General features: G+C 41.6%; 1 protein-coding gene across 1 annotated transcript in view; it reads left to right on the forward strand.

Annotated features, from left to right (window-relative positions):
* MYOF (myoferlin) overlaps window positions 1-23,356 on the forward strand; it is a 77,461-nt gene that overhangs the window by 35,849 nt on the left and 18,256 nt on the right. Inside the window, exons 18-38 of the mRNA XM_033149271.1 lie at window positions 16-140; window positions 1,068-1,184; window positions 1,534-1,711; window positions 2,034-2,158; window positions 4,457-4,563; window positions 4,836-5,028; window positions 6,373-6,525; window positions 8,684-8,815; window positions 9,375-9,538; window positions 13,463-13,577; window positions 14,266-14,371; window positions 14,987-15,126; window positions 15,296-15,469; window positions 16,610-16,721; window positions 17,493-17,570; window positions 18,335-18,516; window positions 18,610-18,768; window positions 18,886-18,984; window positions 19,932-20,093; window positions 21,651-21,816; window positions 23,189-23,265. Coding sequence (XP_033005162.1) covers window positions 16-140; window positions 1,068-1,184; window positions 1,534-1,711; window positions 2,034-2,158; window positions 4,457-4,563; window positions 4,836-5,028; window positions 6,373-6,525; window positions 8,684-8,815; window positions 9,375-9,538; window positions 13,463-13,577; window positions 14,266-14,371; window positions 14,987-15,126; window positions 15,296-15,469; window positions 16,610-16,721; window positions 17,493-17,570; window positions 18,335-18,516; window positions 18,610-18,768; window positions 18,886-18,984; window positions 19,932-20,093; window positions 21,651-21,816; window positions 23,189-23,265 — 2,864 coding nt within the window. The remainder of the gene's footprint in view (window positions 1-15; window positions 141-1,067; window positions 1,185-1,533; window positions 1,712-2,033; window positions 2,159-4,456; window positions 4,564-4,835; window positions 5,029-6,372; window positions 6,526-8,683; window positions 8,816-9,374; window positions 9,539-13,462; window positions 13,578-14,265; window positions 14,372-14,986; window positions 15,127-15,295; window positions 15,470-16,609; window positions 16,722-17,492; window positions 17,571-18,334; window positions 18,517-18,609; window positions 18,769-18,885; window positions 18,985-19,931; window positions 20,094-21,650; window positions 21,817-23,188; window positions 23,266-23,356) is intronic.

Raw genomic sequence — 23,356 nt, forward strand, 5'->3', positions numbered from 1 at the left:
ATGTTTGCTTATCAGTAAATACCGGAGAGACAGAAGTGGGCTTCTTACCAACATTTGGGCCTTGTTATCTAAACCTTTATGGAAGTCCAAGAGAATATACTGGATTCCCAGATCCGTACGATGATCTAAATTCTGGAAAGGTTGGTTTATCTTTTGGAATATCTCTTAGTTAAAATATCTGCTTTTTGCTGTTCTCTTGCTTCCGCGCAATGGCAGGAAAAAGAACGTTGGCAGGGAGTTCACCGTTGAGAATATAGTGTTATGACTCCTTCACCAGTTGTCCTTTTAAACACTCCATCACATCTATAAAATAATGTGTACCTTTTAAACAGAATTTGATTTGGTGATGTCATTTTCAAGCAACAATAGTACCGACTCTCAAAACACAGTGTTTGTAGTCTTCAAACATAACGTGCAAACTGTATTGGTGCTAAGCATCAAATATTGTTATTTCTCTGGTACCGAAAACCACTGTGGCCCTTTGTCACCTTGCAAAGTCTAGTCCATCTATGGGCCCTGGGCATGCAGAAACAGGCTTGGGAGATACTCACACAAATTGCTGCTTGCTTCTCTCCCCAGCAGCTAAGATTGTGCGTGCTTAGGTCTGTAAAGGAAGCTGGAATTACATCAATCAACTGTTTGGAAGGCTCGAAAACAGCCTGGATTAAATCTTCCCACTCCTTCCTGCCAAGCGGTTAATTGGCCCAATTCCAGCTGCCTCGAAAGAAGTGGTTCTGTTTTACTTACTTTAATGACCTTATTGCTTTTAACTGAGCTTATTTGTAACCCACCCAGGGGTCTTCAAATGATGTAATCCAACAAATAAAAAAATAAGCTCAAGATCAATATTATAAAATTGTACCCAATGACCCATGTTCATTAGTATCAGTAGAAAAACTGGGATTGTTAACTTAAATAATGTCGGGGCGGGGGGAGGAAGCCTATTTTATTTTGAGATGTGATGAAGCATGAAAATTGGAGGGTACAGATGACACTCACAGTTTAAAAGAATATACTAACTTTGCAGCTTATGTACTATAGATTGAAGTATCGTGTTTGTGTTTCAGGGAGAGGGAGTAGCTTACAGAGGCCGGATCCTGGTTGAACTAACCACAATGCTTGACAGCAAACCCCTTTCTAAAAAGATTGAAATGATACCCAGTGATGATGTACTAGTGGTTGAGGTACGTGCTATTTTGCTCCCCAATATGTGAAATATGAAATATTTCAATCTTACTCGTTTTGGGCAAGGCACAATCAGAAGTCCTTGCTCTCACGGGGTGGTTCGGCGAATCACGCCCCTAGACATATCTTTGGAGTGGGCAGAAAAGAATACTATGCCTCCTTTTGCATTTATTTTCTAAATATTGGTAGCCAGCAAATCATTTAAAATGTGTGGTTTCGTTTGACATTTAATGTTTCTCCACACTGGTAAATGTGTGTGTGTGTGTGCCTATATGTATTTTAGGTGGGGTTTTGCTTCAAATATTAAACCACTGTTTGTTAAACCACTGTTCTTGTTTGAACCTACAGAAATATCAGCGGAGAAGAAAGTACAGCCTCAGCGCCGTGTTCCATTCTGCCACCATGTTGCAAGATATTGGCGAAGCCGTCCAATTTGAAGTCAGCATTGGGAACTATGGCAATAAATTGGATACCACCTGCAAACCGCTGGCATCAACAACTCAATACAGTCGGGCTGTCTTTGATGGCGAGTATTACGGCTGCACAAAACTACAAATAAAGACATATTTGGGGGGGCTGTAACTTTTAAATCTGTACTTACGATTAGGCAGAGCGAGGCAGATTTTGGGTGCCATTGTAGGGCAACAGCTTATTAGTTATTTATTTTTAGATACATATATCTAATAACCTGAGATATTCATTTGCATTTTCCACCTTAGGCAGAAAAATAGCTTGCCCAGTCTTGGTTTAAATAATGTGAATAAAGATTGTTGGAATCCAACAGATATACTGTATATATTTTTGTAAGAGGACATATTCCCCCAAATAATTTGCATATTTCACTCCAGGAAACTTCTATTACTACCTGCCATGGGCAAACATGAAGCCAGTGGTGACACTTACCTCATATTGGGAGGATATAAGTCATAGACTGGACCCTTTGAACCTTCTTCTTGCCATAGTGGAAAAACTGGTAAGTTAATCACAACTGTTTCTCTTTCCCATAACTCATATATAAAATGTTGTTGTGGCTGTATATTAAGTAAGCAAGTAAGTAAGTAAGTAATAAAGCTTCTTCTTGGATTTGTATTCTTGCATGCAGCAATGTAATCAAAACTGTGGCAAAAAGTGGGCTTCTGGTTTCACAGTAGGCAGAATTTCAGTCTCGGCCAGTGAAAAATGCAAGAAACATTTTTCTGTGTGATGAAAGATGCATAAAATACAGCTGCAAGGCTGTTAACTGGGCCTGGACATTATGAACATATTATGCTGATGCCTCATACATTGCACTGGATCCTGGTCCATTTCCAGGCCCAATTCAGAGAGCTGTTTCATGACTTTTAAGTCCATTACACCATGGAATGAGGGCACTCAAAGTGAAGGGGACAGTTCAAATAGCTAAATATCCCATATTGATTATGAATGCCTTAATTGCTTTCTAAGCTTGTTTATTTGTGTATCATTCACAGCATTTGTGCATTAATATATTTTCTGTATTTTTCTGTAATATTAAGAGAGACAAAGGAATGTGCCTAATGTTGCTTCTTCAACTATTTCTGGGAAATCAGCCAAAACTAGTCAGCAGCTTCAAGGTTTAGATAACGGTACACTGTCTGGGCTAGAACAAAGCACCTTAGAGAAGTTTTGAAGCTGTCTAAAATTAGCACCTTGGCTGTTACCATAGAAACACCATCACGAGAGAGGGGGACGGAAAGCCCCTTTTAAGGAATGTGCCGTTAATATTAATTGTGGTTAGCCTTTAATGGGCTTAAGAGCTGGTCTTGTTGATTGATCATACTGGAGGCATCAGGCTTGTTGGAGTTGTGTATCCTTACATGTATTGGTATGTATTGATTGCATATTTGTGTATTGTTCCTTTGGGTCTTTGGGAGAGGGGCAGCTCTGAGTTGTGTGAGCAAGGGGGGGGCTCTCAGCCTTGGACGGGATGTATGCGCTTTCTGAGCAGACAGGAGGAATGCAGCTGGAGTTGGCTCCTGCCAGCTGTATTAATATTATATTCAGTCCATTAAGATGTAAGGTATTTCCTAGTTAGTAGACTCATCCCCCTGCATGGGTAATATTGATTTATGCTTTTGTATTTCCTATCTAATGCAATAAGTATTATTGCCGGTTAACTGAAGTTATGCTTTCTTGCTGATTAGGCACACACACATGTCCTATGAATAGATTCAATCTTCAGCATACAATAGGGGACTGTTTGTTGCTTATGTTGCTATATTTCTGGGAAGTCTGCCAAGTACATTCAAAGCTCGCCAGGTACACATTCCCAGACTGGGGAGAGCGAGTTGGGAGGCTAGGGAGGTTACCCTCCTAGGGAACATGTGAACCTTGAGCCAATTTTCGGTTTCTATTTTTGGTTTCTGTATTGTCTTTATAAGGAATACGCGCCAGTCTCTCAGTGCTCAGTCCAACTTTTGGATTGTGCCTTTTGCTTTGCATATGCAACTCAAAATAAATCCTGTTGAACCCTGCATGGTGTTTTGCCTCTTCATGTTCCTGAATCCACCACTCAAGAGCTCAAGAGCCCATTATGGTCTTACAAAAGGATCACTTTTCTCCACATATGGCAGTGTATTAACAGGCATATGCTGGGACTGTTGATCTGATAAGTACATCATCACAAGCCATTTTCCAGGTATCCCCATTATCTGAGGTGCAGTGAGCAGATACCTGGGTAAGGTCCTTCTTGAAAGTGGCTCCCCATTTGTGGAATGCTCTCTCTTGGGAGGCTTGCTTGGCACATGCCGTGAGGTCATGTTTGATGTCAGCTGAATAATTGCCCACCCCCACCCCTCAATACCTTTAATACAAGTTTTTAACCTTCCTGGAAATTTTAAAGAAATTATCATTGTGGACTTCTCCATAATTTTCCTACAGCAAAGACAATTATAACAACAGTCACAGCAGTATTAATTCTTGTAACAGCATGAAAACAGAACAAAACCATGCCAAAGGTATTTGGTATAGTTTTAATGTGTATTTTGTGAACCTCTCTGGTATTATGAATATGGTATATGAGTATTTGAAAATTAAAATAAGCAACAAATGAGACTTAAGTTAGTCACAATGGCTAGCTTAAGCCCCATTGATTTCAGTGGGTCAGCTCTGAATATGTCTAAATCTGGATCCGACTGTGTGTTTGGTGTGCTTTGCAAATAGTTTTCTCTAACACCGATGAGAGAACCTCACTGGGGGTAAAGGTTGCAAATGAGTAGCACATATGGACTTACCCAACTCTTTAAATCCATAGCAAACAAACCTCACAGCCTTAAAATCGGGAATACAAGCAAAGGTGTCAGAAAACCAGTTGACTGAAATGTGGCTGAAGCTAATAGATGAGCTTATGGAGGACTTGAGGTAAGTTGTCCTGTATCTTCCCTCTTCACAGCTGCCCAGAAATTCAGTAGTGCTGCTTACAGAGATCGGTTCCTTCTGCTTAAGAAGTGCCTCAGTTCCTCAGGGAGGTAGCAAAGCTCCTGAGCCAGAGTCTCTTCGGGACCATGGTAGCTTACACACCAATGTTTGTGATGTTATTTGAAAACTGACGCCAGGTTTCACAGCCGTTCCCAGAAACTGTTGGTCGATTGGTGTGTTTGTTACTAAGAAAGCCTTCTCATTTCTTCTTTCAGCAAGGAATTCCCATGCCAGCAAGGCAAACACAATGTCACAGTCCTCGATACACAGATCTACAAACTGCGGGAGAAATCAATCAGACAGATTCAGGAGGCGGCTCTGAAAATGAGGGGCGAAGCCACAGATATCAAGGCCACACTGACAGAAATTGAGGATTGGTTGGAAAAATTAATACTACTATCTGAAGAGGTTGTTCTCTCTGTATTGATAATGGGCTAACTTTTTCTTTCTTCTGAGGGTCGCATGCCAGCGGTGGGCATTGCTAGGACACAAACAGGCAGACAGGTACATAGAGGCCACATGCTTTATCACTCATACAGCAGGAGGCGGACAGGCTCCAGCAGGCAAGCAGAAGCAAACTCGTACATTCAGGCAGGCAGGCAGGCAGACCAGCAGTGCCCAGTGTTTCTGCTCCCCACTACAGTGCTAGCTTCAATATTGTATTGCGGAGAAAAACCGAAGCATTTTTGCCTCCCACATCAGCGCTCTTGTCCTACCCTAGCACTATAATAGGGAGAACGCACAAGGCTTTTCAAAGGTCTTCTTAGCTTGCAAATGTGCCTCTTCATCCTCTGATCAGGAATTACTACTGCAAGAAGGTCTTGGGATTCAAGAAAAAAGGAAGGAGTCATATGCAATACCAAGCCTTAGTTAAAACAAACCAAGGTTTGTAAGTAAACAACAAGCCATGATGTTTTGGCAGTAAGCAAACCACAGTTAAAGTGCTGGTCAGGGTTTAGACGACCCAACAAACCATGAATTGACAAACTGTAATTTATTAAACCATGGTTTAGCATTACATGGAAACTAGGCCATACCGAGGTCACCTTTGGAGGATCTTCATGAGTCACCTGGTATTTGAGATGTGACTGGTAGTGACAGGAAAGAGAGACTTTTTGGAAGTGGTAACTGCTTGTGAAATTGCATTCCCATGGCAACTTACAAGAAGAATAACAGTGTAGATATGAGGTATTCTGTGACTCAGGAGTCGTGGTCTTGAAATAAAAACATTATATTCTCCATATTCTATTCCCATATAGTAGGCATGGCCAAACTTGGCCCTCTAGCTGTTTTGGGACTACAACTCCCATCATCCCTAGCTATCAGGACGAGTGGTCAGGGATGATGGGAATTGTAGTCCCAAAACAGCTGGAGGGCCAAGTTTGGCCATGCCTGCCATATAGCATATGGTTGGGCTGAAGACAGAAACTCTTGTGTATTAGAATTTTTGTGCCTATTGTTTTACATGTTTAATTCAGCCACCCACATCAGAGACCTGGGATTGGCTGTAACTCCCTTTTGAGTGCATACTCAATAACAAACTTAGGCAATATATGAAATATACCAGAATGCCTGCTGGCCTGCCGTATCTTTTTGGTGCCCTGTGTACAGGGCTCCTACTGTATAATGTGATATAATTCTTTAGAGAAAATTATCTGTAGTGCCTTCCCCCTCTTAAATGTGAGTCTACGAATGCTTTTAATAGGAAATAATGTTGTTTTACACAAACTTGGTCTCATTGCAAAACAACAGCCACAGAACAGCATGCCTGATGTGATCGTTTGGATGATCCGGGGGGAGAAGAGGCTTGCCTACGCTCGCATTCCTGCCCACGAGGTTTTATATTCCACGAGTCCTGGGGCATCTGGGAAATTTTGTGGGAAGTCCCGGACCATCTTCTTAAAGGTAACCTAAGCCATGGTTAGGTCTACAGTGCTTGTTCAAATCTGTGGCCTGGAGAGCAGTCCTTTTCAGAGTCAGCCTGGTACAGAATGCCACTACTGGAAATACTGTAGTCCTGGCAGAGATGCTTGAAAGCATAACACTGAAATAAATTTATGCTTTCCATGTACATGCACACAAACAATGTACAGATCTATTTCCTCTTAATTTGCAATAACCAAATGGATTGTGAGAAATAAAATAAAATAAACGAACAGAGGCTTCTAAGTCCAAAGGCACTCATCTATAAATGAAGGGGCTTGCTTGTGTCTCTGTTAGTTCTTACCAGTGGTGGGCAAGAGGCAGAGGCAGTTGCATTCTGCTGGTGGCAGAAATGCTGTACTCCTTGGGACAGGGCAAGGTTGGAGGACTTCAGGGCTGCCACTGACCTGGAGCTTTCCCAAGCTCTGTCACCCCTGGTTTTGACTCCAGGTGGCAGCCATTTTAGGTGCATTCCATTGATGCGCAATTGCCAACGTGCGGGTCCTTTAGGACCGGGGTGCCAGGGCAGGGGGGTGGGGTGGGGGGGTGGCTTATGCACACTCTGCCATCTGCACACGGGGTCAAGAACGGAACCCCCACACAAAACTGTCTCTGCCTGTATTCAGGAGGACTACCTTTATCCAACCCGGCTTTGCAACACAGGGCCTTCTGGCGGTTCCCTCACTGCTAGAAGCCAAGTTACAGGGAACCAGGCAGAGGGCCTTCTCAGTAGTGGCACCTGCCCTGTGGAACACCCTCCCACCAGATGTCAAAGAGAACAACAACTACCAGACTTTTAGAAGACATCTGAAGGCAGCCCTGTTTAGGGAAGCTTTTAATGCTTGTTGGATAGATGAGTGGGGTATAAATTATTATTATTATTATTATTATTATTATTATTATTATTAATAGTGTCTTTGCCTCAGGTGGGACTTGATGATTCAGTCAGTGGTTGCCATTGAAGCGGTTTGCCAGGTGAAACCTGTGCAGCATGTCAAAATAGAGGAAAGGGGGCTTCCTGCCTTTAGCTTCCATCACTGGGAAAGATGGTGGTAGAACTGCCAGTGCTGTGCAAGCAACGGTTGCTGAGTCCTGTTTAGGGAAGTTTTTAATGTTTGATGTTTTAACATGTTTTTAATATTCTGTTGGGAGCTGCCCAGAGTGGGTGGGGAGGCCTGGTCAGATGGGCAGGGTATAAGTAATAATGTGTTGTTGTTGTTGTTGTTAGTCGTCCTGGCATGGGCACAGGCTGCCAATGTCATTGGGGTCAGTGACCATATGCTTGCATGGTCATGTCTGCATCACTCACCAGCTCCCCATGCTGAACAGTAAGGATAGGAAAGCTCCTATCCTTCTGGCACCATGTTGTGCCTCATTAACTGGCACTGCATTCATTCATTCCTATCTTCTCTCATGAAGACTGCCTGCTGTAGCTCTGTGCAGAGTCACAGAATTAGGCTATCTGTTCCAACCTCCTGCCCGGTGCAGGAAATTGAGAGCTGGGGTATCCCCAACATATGGCTGCCCACCTTTGTGTGAGTCATTTCTGTTGGGGTTGACCTCTTGTAGTCAGGGCTCCCTCTCAGAAAAGCAACCCACTCGGATACACGAGGTGTGGCTCCTCTGAAAGGGCCTTTTTACACTCCACATTCTAAAAGTCCAGGGTAAGATTAAGGCGCGCCTACAATTACCGGTATAATTTGGAGAGCGGGAAATGCTTCTCTGCTATCTGTAGTGGTGGATACACTCAAGCAAACATCACATCACACAACTGCTTTTCAGACCACTTATGGCAAGGAAATACTAACGACTGGTACTGCCAAGTTCTCAGAAATAGGCAGGAGTAAACACATTGTTAGATAAGAGCCAAGAATGGAATAACAGGAAAAGAATTAACAATCTGGCTGTGATTGTCTCCTAAATGTAGGGAAACTGCTCTACTTAAAAGTTGGTTTGGGGACACTGCAGAATTTTCAACACCTTACGTTTTCCTACCATTATGAAGTCACCTCTGGCACAGGGAAATGTTGGCCAGGCACATAAATGCACAGGCTACAAATATTTCTATTGTGTATCTTTTATTAGTCCTTCTGACACATCGGAAAGTAACCGCTTTTGTGTGTGTGTGTGTTTTGTTTAGTATCCACAGGACAAAAACAACGGCAGCAAAATACCCGCACAGTTGCGAGTTAGTTTTTGGCTTGGCTTGAGTGCAGTAGAAAAGAAGTTTAATAGCTTCGCAGAAGGAACATTTAGCGTCTTTGCTGAAATGGTATGTGCAGTAAAGATTACTATTTAAGATAAGGTCCCAGGGATATTGATTGATTGATTGATTGATTGCATCTTCCCCAAAGAATTGTAATGGTACAGTCCACCAGGAAGTTCTCCTGCACAAGCACCATTGAAATGAATGGGAATCATGCAAAAAGCATGCCCATTTCAATTGTGCTGGTGCAGCTCCCACTCATTTCACAGGTGTTTGCAGAGGAGAGCATCTCAAGGGTTTGTGCCAGATCAGATGTACATGAGAACCTTTGCCCCAGCAGTCCCATCAAAGAGAAGAGATTTTTGTATCACTTTTATCACCCATGGTTCCTTTGGTGCCATAATTAGCATTGTGGGTATATCACCTCTTTTCAGACTATTTTAAAGGCACTCTTTCAAAATTTCAAAAGTGCCAAAAATCGTTAGCCTGGTGTAGGCAGTGCTGACCCAGAGGAACCAGTTGTCTAACTGAGTAGAAGGCTTCATACACTGTCAGGGAGATAGATATTTAATTTATAGAACTTTTTCGTGCAGTTGCTTTACTTTTTATTTTACTTTTTCGACAGTATGAAAACCAGGCACTTATGTTTGGGAAGTGGGGAACTTCCGGACTTGTTGGCCGCCACAAGTTTTCCGATGTCACAGGAAAAATAAAACTGAAAAGAGAGTACTTTTTGCCTCCCAAAGGATGGGACTGGAAAGGCGACTGGTTCGTTGATCCTCAAAGAAGGTCAGTTTTTTGTTTGGATTCCTCAAAAATAAGACAAAGGGAGGAGCTTATGTAATTTCCCACTAAGGAAATTTCAAAACTCTTGCGAAAAAAGAGGGAGGCAATAAAATGCCAAGTTTCAGTACAAAGCAGCTCCATTAGGAACCCCCAAGTGAAGATGTTTATAGTTGTCATGAGTAACAGTGGAGTCAGTCCTGTCTTTGGATATGTCCATGCTGGTAATTTCGTTAATATAACCTTACTGACATATTTTGGGAGGCAAGGCAGTCTGTGCTATATTACAGGATGTGTCACTATTTTATAGTCCATTTAAAAAAGAGGAACAGCATTTTAACAAGCTGTTACACAGTTAGTCTGGACAGATGTTTCATACTTCCTGGTTGAGTCCCACCCTCCCTCTTTAAACAAAGTGTAAAGCACACCCAAACTATGTTCCATGCCAGGCACAGGCAAACTCAGCTCTCCAAATGTTTTGGGACTACAACTCCCATGATCCCTAGCTAACAGGACCAGTGGTCAGGGATGATGGGAATTGTAGTCCCAAAACATCTGGAGGGCCGAGTTTTCCTATGCGTGCTCCATACAGAAATACATGCTTTTCTGACACAGTGGTTCCTCATCAGGTTGGAAGTAGCTTTGATACGTGAGGCTTTCTCAATGACCTTGTGCTAATCAAGCTCTAATTAGTGCTTGGAGCAAAATATTTATTAATAATATCCCATGCCCTGAATTTCAAGGAGCTCATCGTTCCTCTCTTTTATGCTCGCAAATTGGATTAGGAATGGCAACTAGCCTAAGATGACCCGGTGATACTCTGTGGCTGAGCAGGGATTTCAACCTCTGAGGCGTAAAGAATAAATCTTCTGCAATAAACCATTATGAGGATGGTGGTGATTTTGGAGTGCAAGATTACAGCCTTAAGATGCTTTCCGCATCTGAGGTGAAATTTGCTCCAATCCAATTCGTAACACAATTCGGAAAAATTATGCTGGCCGGAATGTTCATTTGCATTGAAGTGTCTCTCAAATGCTATTTCAAAGGAAAGGGAAGCCCCACGGAAAGACAGCTTGAGGTACCGGTAATAAGAAGCAGCCTTTCAATGGGTGGAAAATAATCTACAAACTGTATTTTGGTCAACAGATGGCAGTATAGAACAGTTGTAGGCTCTTTTTGATCCCCGCTATAAATAGTTGGTACGAAGTGTTTTCCTCTGTTGTAGTAGTATTTTTTAATAACATTGCATATATGTGTTTTTTGTGTGTGTTTTTAAAAGGCATATATGAACAAGAGTGTGCTACATCAGTGATAATGTGCTTTATGGAATAATGTGATCCACTGTACCATGGAAGAAACAGTTTACAGTACTGGCTGCAGATCATTTATAGCTCATTGTAAATTCAGTGCCACAAATTATTCCTGGCAGCCTGCTTAATTGCCTTCTTCCTCCGTTTCTTTATCTAGACGATGCCTAGGAGACAGGAAAGGAATAATAGTTTCCGGATTGCAACTATGCATTTCAGCACTTTGGAATAGCTTTGTGATTTCAAAATATTAAAATATTTAAAAACGTTACCACTGATTCCTACCTAGTGAGACTATTCACAAACTGCCAACGTGGTTTGGACCAAGTCTAACCACGCAGAGAAACATCATTTCCCCCAAAATAAAGTATTTACTGGAGTGGTTAGCACTGGCCTGGGTCACATTGGCAACCCCAATCAGCTAACACCCTTAGGTAGACTCCAACACAGCCCACTTTCTCCAGGACTGCCACCCTGGTAATCTGTGGACCTGACTATATGTTGTGTTAATTGTTGTGCTTAGCAATTAGCTGTGCTGCAATTAACAATAGAAAAACCTAATACAAATTCCGCAACCCACTATGCTAATTGCAGCATGAGGGCTTGTTTCCAGTGGGATCACAGCTGAGAAGGTAAGGTCTTAAACCTCTCCTCCTCACCACATGTTGTGGTCCCAATAAAAATTGGGGTTACTATTATTTAAAATACCCGGATGTGGCTGTATACCATGCTATTAACATAACTTAGGTCCCATGAAGTTGGCCTACAAGGGTGTTAGATCCAACAGCCTCTTCTCCTAAAACTCTCCTCTAACACAGCCCAATGGATCAAGACTGTAAAATGAAAAAAACTATGTCAGAGTTTTCATTGGCTACAAATGAAGGAGAAATTCAATTCAATATGCAATTAAAACTGAATCTGTCAAACCCCCACTTTCTGAAACACACATATGCGCACACATCCAACTTTTGCACTACAGTTCTCCAACTAACCAGTGTTTACAAAAATATGCATATATTGGAGGAAAATGTGCATATTTTTGTAAACACTGGTTAGTTGGAGAAATGTGCATAAAACTAAAGATATTTGTGAAAATGTCATACACAATGCATTATATAAGGGGAAAGTGCTTGCAGAAGTGCATATGTTAGACAAAATGGCCTCGGTCCAGTATACCTGAAGGAGCATCTCCACACCCATCATTCTGCCCGGACACTGAGGTCCAGTGCCGAGGGCCTTCTGGCAGTTCCCTCACTACGAGAAGCCAAGTTACAGGGAACCTGGCAAGGGGCCTTCTCAGTAGTGGCACCCACATTGTGGAACGCCCTCCCACCCGATGTCAAAGAGAAAAACAACTACCAGACTTTTAGAAGACATCTGAAGGCAGCCCTGTTTAGGGAGGCTTTGAATGTTTAATAGATTATTGCATTTTAATGTTCTGTTGGAAGCCGCCCAGAGTGGCTGGGGAAACCCAGCCAAATGGGCGGGGTATAAATAATAAAATAGTAATAGTAATAATAATAATATAGACAAAGTGCATTTTAAAAGGTGTCTCACGGGAGAAATTCATACTAAAATGTTGAACAAGAAAATTGCAAATTGCTGCCAAATGTAGGAGACTGAATTTAGGACCACTGGCGGAAGAAGAGGATTGTGGGGGGAGCGCACCGCCCCTGGCAGCGTGATCCCAGTAGGGTGCCATTGCAGCTGTCCCCCGCCCGCGTTGGGCACCATGCCCCTGCAGGCGGTGTACCCCGCCCCTAGGACGAACGTCACGCCTCTGCGGGCGGCACACCATGCCCCAGGACACGCACCACACCCCTGTGGGTGGTGTGCCCCGCCCCCGAGAAGCGCACCAGCCCCCCTGCCTGCTCTCCGCCCCACTGATGCCAGAGCATGAAGCTCCGCTGCTGTTTAGGACTAGAAAACAATACGAGAAAATGTGAGAACTAAAATATTATTTATTACTATTCATTAAATTTGGATACAGCCCTCCATACACAGATCTCAGGCTGGTTCATAACATAAAAATAAACAATAAAAACACAAAATACACAATAAAAACAAGAACACACAAACCAGTAAGTCCCCCTGCCACCACCTTTAATTGGCAGATCCTTGCATTCCTAGCTGCAAATATGTTCTTAACTATGATAAGCCACCATGAATAAGCCACAAGAGCACATGCTGCCTTTCCCTCCCTTCCTGGAAACAATTTTTGCCTTTCCCTGCATTAATCTGTAAGCGTTTCATTGGCAGCATTGTTGACTGCAGTCAAAGGTTCGTAAAAGTTCTCACTTAATCAGGGTGTCAAACTGGCTTCAAATCCTGGCAGCTGGAAGAGAATTTAAAGGGTCTGATCCCATGGCACTTACCCACATGGGACCACGTGGTTTGTTGGAACGTTCTTCTAGCTCTGTGGCAGATGCTCATGGATAAGTGGTTCCTAAGTGGTTGTGGGACTCTGGGAAATGGATCTGGCTGGTAGGTCAGATCCTGAACTCCCCAACCCCAGTGAGTCACTTTGACAGGTGGGCACAGCGTGATTCTGTCAGTGCAATGTGTCCAGTGAACATCTTTTGGCGCCTAACAATAGTTGGAAGGTCTGCTTCTGGTTTCACAGCTTGCTAACGGAAGCAGATGCTGGTCACACTGAGTTTGCTGATGAAGTGTATCAAAATGAAAGCCGCTATCCTGGAGGAGAATGGAAAGCAGCTGAAGACGCTTTTACAGATGTGGTGAGGATCACGCTTTTGATGAGCCAATGTGTTTTAATTTCAATAGCTTCTCTTTAGGTTACAGCTGCCGTGCATGTAAGTTAAGGCAGTTGGTTAGTTTTCATGGCAAAATATACTTAAAATCCAAATTGCAGTATAAAAATGCACGCCACTAAATTTAAAGCAGGCAATGGAGTGACCTGATTACACAAAGTGGAAGTGGAATTACAATTTAATAGCAACTTCGCACTTCCTACAGAGGACAGCATCATTTCAGTAAAACAGGTACAACCTTTTGATCCACCAAGCCAAATACAGCCTACTAAGCACCCATCAGGGGATCTATATAGTTTCTGTGTTAGATGCATGCCTGGGATTGGAATAACAGATATTGACAGCACCTGACAGGCCAAAATTCATGGCTGGTGTGCTGCATGTGGCTTGGTGGGCCCCAAGTTGTGCAGGCCTAGAGTAAAAACAACAAGGCTACTTTTGAGGGTCAACTTTTGTTGATCTCATGCCTCCAAAACGACAAAAAGTCTTGTTCTTGTGGACTAGATACAAGTCTTAAAGGTTGTCCAAAATTTTTGTTTTCTTTTTTGTGTGAAATCCTATTAAGTTTAGATGTGTGTTATGTGTAGTCATTACTACTTTTTAAATATCACTCCCTTGGGGTGTGTAAGTGTGTGTTACCTTTTCTGTTTCAAAGAATGGAGAAAAAGCACCACCACCAGGTGAAATAACCTGTCCTCCAGGTTGGATGTGGGAAGATGATGCTTGGATATATGACATTAACCGAGCAGTGGATGAAAAAGGTAAGGGTTAGAATGGACAGAATGGCTCTCATGTCAGATTCTTAATCCTTGGGCTAGCACCAGGCAACTGTTTCTGCATACCAAATTGTTCTTTGAACTTCTGCTCCTCAAAATGCAGACCTCTATGCTGCATGGCAAAATCTGTTTTAAGTTGGAGGAGAGTTAACATGATGGCATGTGGTGAAGTGCCAGCTATTGGGGACAAATCAGAAGTCCTGCAGTGTGTCTCATAGGCATTCACAAACAGCTTTTGGGGCATCAATACACATTTGGTTTTGCTTATTGAATATGTACACCACTGTACCCCAAAGAAATAAGTTACATTACTTTTGGTGTGATTTTTAGTCTAATCAAAATATTTAGAAAAACAGTATAACCTCTGGGAAATGTACAAGACACAGATGAACTGAAAACATTGGGGTAAATGATGATTTTTTTTATAGAATTACATCAAGGAACTACATTATACAATAAGTTATTTGAATAATTAGGAGTCATGAATTAGTGTGGTTTGGCTTGTCAGAGCTACGAATTCGATAAATCAGCTACCATATTGGTCACTGAGTCAGAATCCTGTTATGGTAACCAGTGTCTATTTTATCTGTGTTATTTTAGCTTGGGAATATGGAATTACCATTCCCCCTGACAATAAACCCAAGTCTTGGGTTGCAGCAGAGAAAATGTATCATACTCAAAGAAGAAGAAGGCTGGTTCGAAGACGCAGAAAAGATCCAAACCAAACAGTTTCATCAAGGGTAAAATGGCTAAATATAAATTGCAAAATTGGCATTTGCTAGAATGTTGTGTGTGTTTATTTAGAAAAATAATGGTGTGTCAGAAAATAAAGCATGAATGGATTACAGAGTTTGTCATTAACCCTACATTCTGGCCGTTGTGGATTGAGTTTTTGCAATTGCCTTCTAGGGAACCACACCCTATGAAGATCAAGAAGGATGGGAATTTGCATCACTGATTGGATGGAAATTTCACTGGAAGCAGCGCAGTTCCGACACTTTCCGCCGCAGGCGGTGGAGGAGAGAAATGATTCCTTCTGACACATGTGGTTCAGCAGCCATCTTTAAGCTTGAAGGAGCTCTTGTAAGTAAGAGGAACTTAACTTGCTGGCTTGTTCATGCCACTTAACTTCAGCATTAATTATTATCTCAAAGTTAAATGAGAATCATCAAGTGCAATGGGCTGTAGCTCAGTGGCAGAGCATCTGCTTTTTGAACAGAAGGTCCTCGGTTCAATCCTTGGCATCTCCAGGTAGGGCTGAAAGGAGACCCCTTTGGAAATCATGGAGAGTCGGTGTCAGTTGGGGCTCACCCAGACTTGCCCTGCCACTTTCCCCTGAGAAAACCCCATCGTTACCACTGAATTTGAGCAAATGTCAATTTGCTTATTTTTACTATTTATGATAATCAATTGCCTGTAGAAGTGAATTTCAATCTCTCCCTTTCTTTGTTTTTTTGTAAATATTTTTTATTGATTTTATAACTGGTTATAACAAAAAGGGAAATTTACAAACAAAAAATTATATTAAAAAATTATACCACACAAATCATTCAAATTACAAATTCTGTTCACTTCCCTTCTTTCTTATTATGTCTTCCTTATATCATACATCTACGGTATATTTCGCACATCAACTTCTTTTCCACTCATTTACTTTTATTTTCTCTTCAGATTTCTCTTGATTTTACAGTCCCACTTCAAGATTGTATGTCTTCCCTTATTCCTTTACTATCCTCCTTCTGAATTCATTTATAATACCTTCTCCTATCTTACACGCCATGAGTTATATGTCATTGTTTATGTCTTGCACAACTTGTCTACATATTCCATAAACTTTCCCCATTCATTTCTAAACGTTTCATCCCCCTGTTGTCTGACTCTCATTGTCATTTTTCCAATTTCCATATATTCTGTGATTTTCTGTTGCCATTGCTGCACAGTTGGTATTGTTTTTTGTTTCCAGACCTGTGCCAGCAGAAGTCTCGCCCCTGTCATAGCGTATAAGAAAAACTTTTGATCATCTCTCCCTTTCTTTGAAGTGTTCTGGGTGTGACTGGTTTAGGGTCCTGACATTACTCTTTTGAACTCACACGAGTGAATAAATATTAGTGTACTTTTTAAAACAGCAAGTACATCTCCTTCCAGGAATATCTGAATCAATAATTGGGCTTTCTGTTCAAGTTTTATAAATGAGAAACAATAAAAATATTCATATAATCCTAGGGAGCAGATACAAGCATTGATGAGGGAGATAAATCTTCTGAGAAGACGAAAGAGGCAGCAGCAACACGTATATTCGGTGCAAGCACTCCTATAATCTCTTGCAACTTTGACAGTAAGTTCATGTGAAATTCCTTATTTGAGACTGTATATTTCTTTAAGGTGCTGCAAGACTTTTTGTTCTGGCTGCGTGACTAGTTTTCTAAACGCCTTACCCTTTTCATCGTCTGATACAGCTTTCTCTGTGTGATCAAAATATTAATAACTATTTTTGCCTCTCCGTGGATCTTTCATCCTTAACCACAACCTGTAACAAACCTGGACAAACCTTGGCTACAAAATGTGGTTAAGAAGCAGATACCTTAACCATGATTTTGGTTGCACAATAGGCTAAGCCAGTGATTCTCAGATATCTTCTCCCCATGGACCACTTGAAAATTGCTGAGGGTCTTGGCGAACCACTTCATGATTTTTCTCTGTGTTGTAGCAATTGCAATGCGCTGTCCTAGGTGCTGGATGATTTTTAATTCTACTGCTTCTTTAATTTCTTACATGTTGTATTTCATTGCATTACTATTCGAATTCCATTGAACAAATGAAAAACAATGCAGTATGTAGGAAATTAAAGAAATAATAAAAATACAATTAAAAATCAATGTGAATATTTAATGCATTGGATATGTCACCTCTCATCTTCAACCACTTGAATGAAGTTTGTGGACCACTAAAATCAGGCGGAGTGAGGTGGGGGAATGGCCATGGAAAGCACACCAAAAGTCAAGTGATGGGAAGAAGCAGGGATGCTGAAGTTTAGAGCTGAAAGGGTGAAGTTGCTATTTCATTTACAGCCTTCTGATTTAGCTGATTTTTTCTTTTCTTTTTTTAGGAGTCTACAGTTACCACCTTCGATGTTATATCTATCAAGCTAGAAATCTAATAGCTTTGGATAAAGACAGCTTTTCAGGTACTTAGGCTGGAGGTGGGGATCTATTAAATCCAAAGGACACATTTGTCTGCCAAATCAAGTCTATTCTTTTTTTTCCCTGCAGTAGTTAGATTGAAGTGTTCAAGGCTTTATGAGCTTCTCTTGATTTTTTTTTTTCATGTCCACTCCCCAATCCCATTTTTATTTCCTTAAAACCTCTGAAAATCTGTCTCTTCAAAGAATTTATTTAACACCTTTTCTTGTTAACGTCCAAAAAAAAGTTAAATGAAATTAGGACAATGGCCTCCATCCAACATTCTACATTGCTCTGAGCACTGGGTAATGACAATTTGCACAGGAAATGCTAATACGCATAATCAGGTACCTTCTTCAGAGGCCCTGATGGTCTTTCTAATAGGAGGCCTAGAGCTCTTTAATCATTCACCTCTGCTTCATAATAAGGCCATAAATAAGCATGTTTTAGACTCATGTCAGATCTGTGTGTTCAGTTTGTGGGATGTACTGTTTAAGTTGCAGGTGGAATGACTCCTCCTCTATTGTTCATGTGTCCTTGGGTGTTGTGCCTTAGATACAAAGCTATTAAAGAATGGTTACCATGCACAAGAGTAATTTTAAATTGGATTGTCTAAGTGTATCATGTCTACAGCGGGGGTTGGCAGACACCCGGCTTGTCAGATCAACTTTTGTTTGCCAGTTATAAAAGAAAGAGAGAATGGGAATTTAAAAGCCAGTCATTTAAAATGGATCACTATACCCTTATCTGTTCTCCCTTGGTTTTTTAGATCCATATGCTCATGTTTCATTCCTTCACCGAAGCAAAACAACTGAAACCATCAAGTCAACATTGAACCCAACATGGGATCAAACTGTCATATTTGATGAAATTGAAATCTATGGAGATCCCTACACAGTAGAACAAAACCCTCCTCATGTGGTTGTTGAACTCTTTGATAGTGACCAAGTGGTAGGTGGCAGCTTTTTTCCAGATTTCCTCTTGACTATATAATGACAGCAGGTGAGTACAAATTCACCATTTTGGATTTGTCCATTTCTGCAGGGCAAAGATGAGTTCCTTGGAAGAACCTCTTGCTGTCCTATGGTCAAGCTCAACCCAGATATTGACATCAGTCCCAAACTTCTCTGGTATCCAGTTATGAATGGGGGCAAGCCTTGTGGGGATGTGCTTTTAGCTGCTGAGCTTTTGCTGAGTGAAAAGGTAACAGAAAACAAATATATTGATTTCAGACTTAAAGCCACCTTGACGAGATGATTGCTATGTACGACTTAGGCTTTATATACATTAAGAAACCATTTTCTTTGTATCTTTGAGCAGGGTGGAACCAACCTTCCAATTCTTCCTTCAAAAAAAGCATCAAACCTTTATATGGTGCCACAAGGAATCAGACCCGTGGTTCAACGGACTGTTATTGAGGTATTGTTGTTGTTACTTGAAAATGGACAATGATGCACAGGGCTATGTGCTTAATAAGATCCACAATAATTCATAGATACCTGCATGTATAAGGCCAGGTGCTAGCCATGCCAAAACGTGAGATATTCATAAGGCTGTGTGGAAACAACAGGTGCTGTTTTGGATCAAGAAGCATTAAGGTGTTCAGAATGTTTTTGGGGATAAGGCTTTATTTGTGCAAGCTTCTACCCCAGGTGGATGTTCATGGTAAACTGTCACCAGATGTGTAGCCAAAGGAATGCTTGAGAAGTGAGTTGGGAAGTTCCTTGTCCAAATGTAATCAAAGTCATGAACTTAGCCTTCGGTTAGCAAATGTCTCTCAGCCCTGTATATGTGATGTGGGTATGACAGTACCAGCTTATCTTACAGGGCTGCAATGAGATCCCATGAGTGATGGACTCTGAGTGCTTACAAAAAGTGTTGCATAAATGATGACATTTATACAATGTATTTGAATTAATAAACAATGTAGTCTTACCATTGTGGGTCCTCTACTTCCTTGAACCCAGCCCCAGCACACTGTTCATTATACAAATGGGAAGGGATGAGTTCTGCCCCCCATTTCCTTATATTGGACAGGTGTGTGTTCTATATGGTGGTCACAAGCAGACATGACAATATGCCATGAAGTATGGCTTGTTTAAGCACTGTATGCACCAAGCTCTGTGTAAGTGCATGCAGCTGAGAACATTCCCAGTGATATAAATCTGTAAATTAACTCATGGTTTAAATGAATGACAAAAAAAAATGGAGATTTAATCATTGAACTGTTTTGAGGTGGTGCTCATGACCGCTTCTCGGGTTTCTAAGTGTGCTCCCAGGTCTGATAAGGTTGGAAACCCATGCAACAGAGCATGTGTTCCTTCAGCAATGTTGACAGCGTTTGTTTTGTTTTTTGTTTGAAACAGATCCTTGCCTGGGGACTGCGCAACATGAAAAGCTACCAAATGGCTTCTGTTACTTCCCCTAGTCTCATTGTAGAGTGTGGAGGTGAAATGATAGAATCTGTTGTGATTAAAAACCTGAAGAAGACACCAAATTTTCCTGGATCTGTTCTCTGCATGACAGTGGTATGGTGCTGAATTCTCTTTTATTGAAGATCTGTAGCACACTTGTGGTACTGGTAAAGGGGGAAATTTGAATTAGTATGCTCATATTAGAGCAATAGCAGTGGATATTGGGAAACCTGAGGCGTTTTGGCACCTGAGGCTAAACAGCCCGCTGTCATCCCCACAATGGGAGTGCAGATTCCATAAGGAGTCTTCCCTGATGGACGGATTGGGGGGGGAGAGTCTTTCTAGATTCCCCCTCCTGCCTGCCAGTGAGCCTTTGAACCCGTTCCTTCAGTATAAGCTCTGCAAAACCACACCACACCACCAGGCGGGGAAGATCTTCCCCTCACACCTGGCAGCAAAGCTGAATAGCGGAACCCATCCCCTCTTGCTGACTCATGCTTTGCCGCCAGTCTCTCTCTGTCCCTAGAGGCCAGGGAAACCAGTGGCAAAGTTGGGTGGCAGAATGAGGTGACACCTCTTCGGGAGTGCCGCCTGAGGCAAACGCATCACCCAACCTCATGAAGGGGGGCAGTTCTGATTGAGTAAATGAACCCACCCTGGAAATTACCTTTGAGGTAATTTAAATATTTCTAGAGAGTCCTGTGTACAGCAAAGTACTGTGTAAAGCCGTTGTTGCACATGGATGGCCATGTGCAGTGGCACTGACATTAGGTGTGGATGTATATTTGCATGTCATCCAGGGAAGGGCTGTGTAAGAGGGTGGGAAACTCACATAACACATATAGCATGCCTACTGCAAGACTGCTGCACATTTTGCCCAATGGATTTCCCATCCATTCTTGATTACATTCAGCAGCATAAACTCACAAACTGACTGTTAGTTGCTCCCAAGCTAGATTCAAGGTTATACTATGGGTGTATAAAGCTCTCTCTTGTGGGTGCCTTCAAGTAAAAAAAGAAAGAAAGAAAGAAAGAAAGAAAGAAAGAAAGAAACTATTATTCCATTATCCAGTGCTGGAGACCAGCTGAAAGGGAAACACTCAGGGGTAGTTTGCATAGAAATAAGTTTTGGGTGTGAGGAAGCTTAGTGTCAGGGCTGGTCGATTCCTCTTCACATTACCACACAAACATCTCTTGGTCTTTTATAATTTTTATTAAGAATTCACAAACAGTATTAATAAATAGTTCTTAACTTCAACTATCACTCCACAGAGTCATTCAGTTCAGATACCTTCTGAGCTCTGCTTCTCCCCTGACCAGCAACTCTCAAAAGGCTTTTTCCGCTCTTTTTCTAACCTCCTAGTGAGGACTGGCTTGTACCTCCCCTTCCCCGAGTTGGAGTCATAACTTAACCCTTGCCTCTGTGAACATTCTAACTCTTTTTCTAACTCTACCCTGACACTTAGCATCCCCATCCATGCATCCCTTTTGTTCTTAAAGTTGGCCCACCCACATCCCGCTTTGGTACAGACCTACATACATTTAAGAGTTGCCAAAACTGGAGCAGGTTAGTACAGCTCATTCGAAAGCAGCAAAGCAATCCTGTGAAGTGTGTATTTGTGTGTTTTTTTTAAGTTAAGGAACTGTGTTTTGTTTTTTGTTTTAAACTAGTCGCTGCCCAAAGAGGAAATGTACACGCCATCACTAGTTATTAAAGTGATAGACCACAGGCAATTTGGCCGTAAACCTATCGTGGGACAATGTACCATTGGGGCACTGGAGCGTTTTCGCTGTGATCCTTATGCGACAAAAGCCGACATTGCACCACAGATGAAAGGTAGAGCTCCCATAATAATGACATTTTTCTTATCGGATGTAGTTCTTTTTACAATCAACACAATTTGTGGGAAATATTGCATTGCATTGCACACCAACTTTTCTGTAGCTTCCATTCATTTGTGAAGGTTGTAGAAGCAACTTTTCCCTTGGATTCACACATGGACTGACTCAGCACGTCTGGCAGTACCGCTTTTGAAGAACCAGTATTCACTAGGGATGCTTGAGGAAATCATTATTCATGTATTTTGATTCAAATTGACTGTACCAATATCTTCTGGACCGGTGTGGGGACCTGAATGCAGTTTTCCTTTGGGTTTTTTTTTGTACTTCTTCAGATTTTGTGGTGCAGTTCTCTGCATGTTGGGGGATGCATTTAGAAATGGGTGCTTTGAGGGAATACATGTTTTGAGACAAAATATGTATTTAAACAAGTTATTGTGTGAATTTTTTTAAAAAAATGTAGATTAATGTGGAAACAGGACAGGGTATACTTACGAAGGAACACATGCAAAGGAAGGAACACATGTCACAGTCTTGAAACAAAACTGATAAGTCCATCCCTAGTATTCACACATAATGACAGAAAGTTGAGAAAGCAGCAAGAATATTAGCAAATAATTTTGCAATGTCACCCTTGGTACTGCTGTGACCCAGTCCCACCTTTTTAATTGTTCTGCACACTGAATTATGGAGTTAATAGTTTTCAGCTCCCTGATGGAAAGCAAACGGGTTGGCTCAAACCTAAGCCAGTTACATTCCCATTGAAATCAACAGGGCTGAAGTTAGTCATTACTAATTTTTTTACATTAATTTCAGTGAGACCTACGTATGACTCAGCCCATCTATCTTTCTTGTGGGTTGTATCCAATAAAGTTGTCACAGTAGGGCAGTAGAACTTCTCCTCCCCCTCCCAGAACAGATTTTTTGGGGGGGGAATTCCATTGTACAAATGGAATAACCTTGTTGGCTACATGGGCATAGCAAGGAAATAAATAAAAATACTTAACTAACTGACCAATTGCATTACAGATAACTTGGTTCTGCCCCCCCCCCCAACATAAAGCCTGCTCCTCCTAATATAAAGCCTGACTTACCCTGCTTCTTAGGCAAGATTTTCTCCCAAAGTGGTGTACAATAAAATCCACACAAAAGTACAATACTGTATATTCAAGAATACTTTTGTGTGTACATGTTTGTTTGAGCTCTAGGCAGCTGACAACATGGTGCAGGCTCTAGACTTTTCTAGACAAAGAGAGCTAGCATGAGGAACTGGGGAAAATAAAGGCTAGAATTATGACTAAAAAAAAAGTTTACAGGTGTGATTTTTCCCCCCATGAGTTGCTTATCATCATGGAATGTTTGATTTGCAGTTACTCTTCTGTCAGCTGCACCTCGGCGAGATGTGGTCATTGAAGTGGAAGACACGCAACCTTTACTAGCGGCACAGGTAATCTCCTTAATTTGCAGGTTCAGTTCTTTCCATTTTTGTGGTCAGTTCATTGGCTTTTGAGCCTACAACTTCAGCAGACACAAACCTA

Source organism: Lacerta agilis, chromosome 5 (assembly GCF_009819535.1).
Source record: "Lacerta agilis isolate rLacAgi1 chromosome 5, rLacAgi1.pri, whole genome shotgun sequence".
Taxonomy (NCBI): domain Eukaryota; kingdom Metazoa; phylum Chordata; class Lepidosauria; order Squamata; family Lacertidae; genus Lacerta; species Lacerta agilis.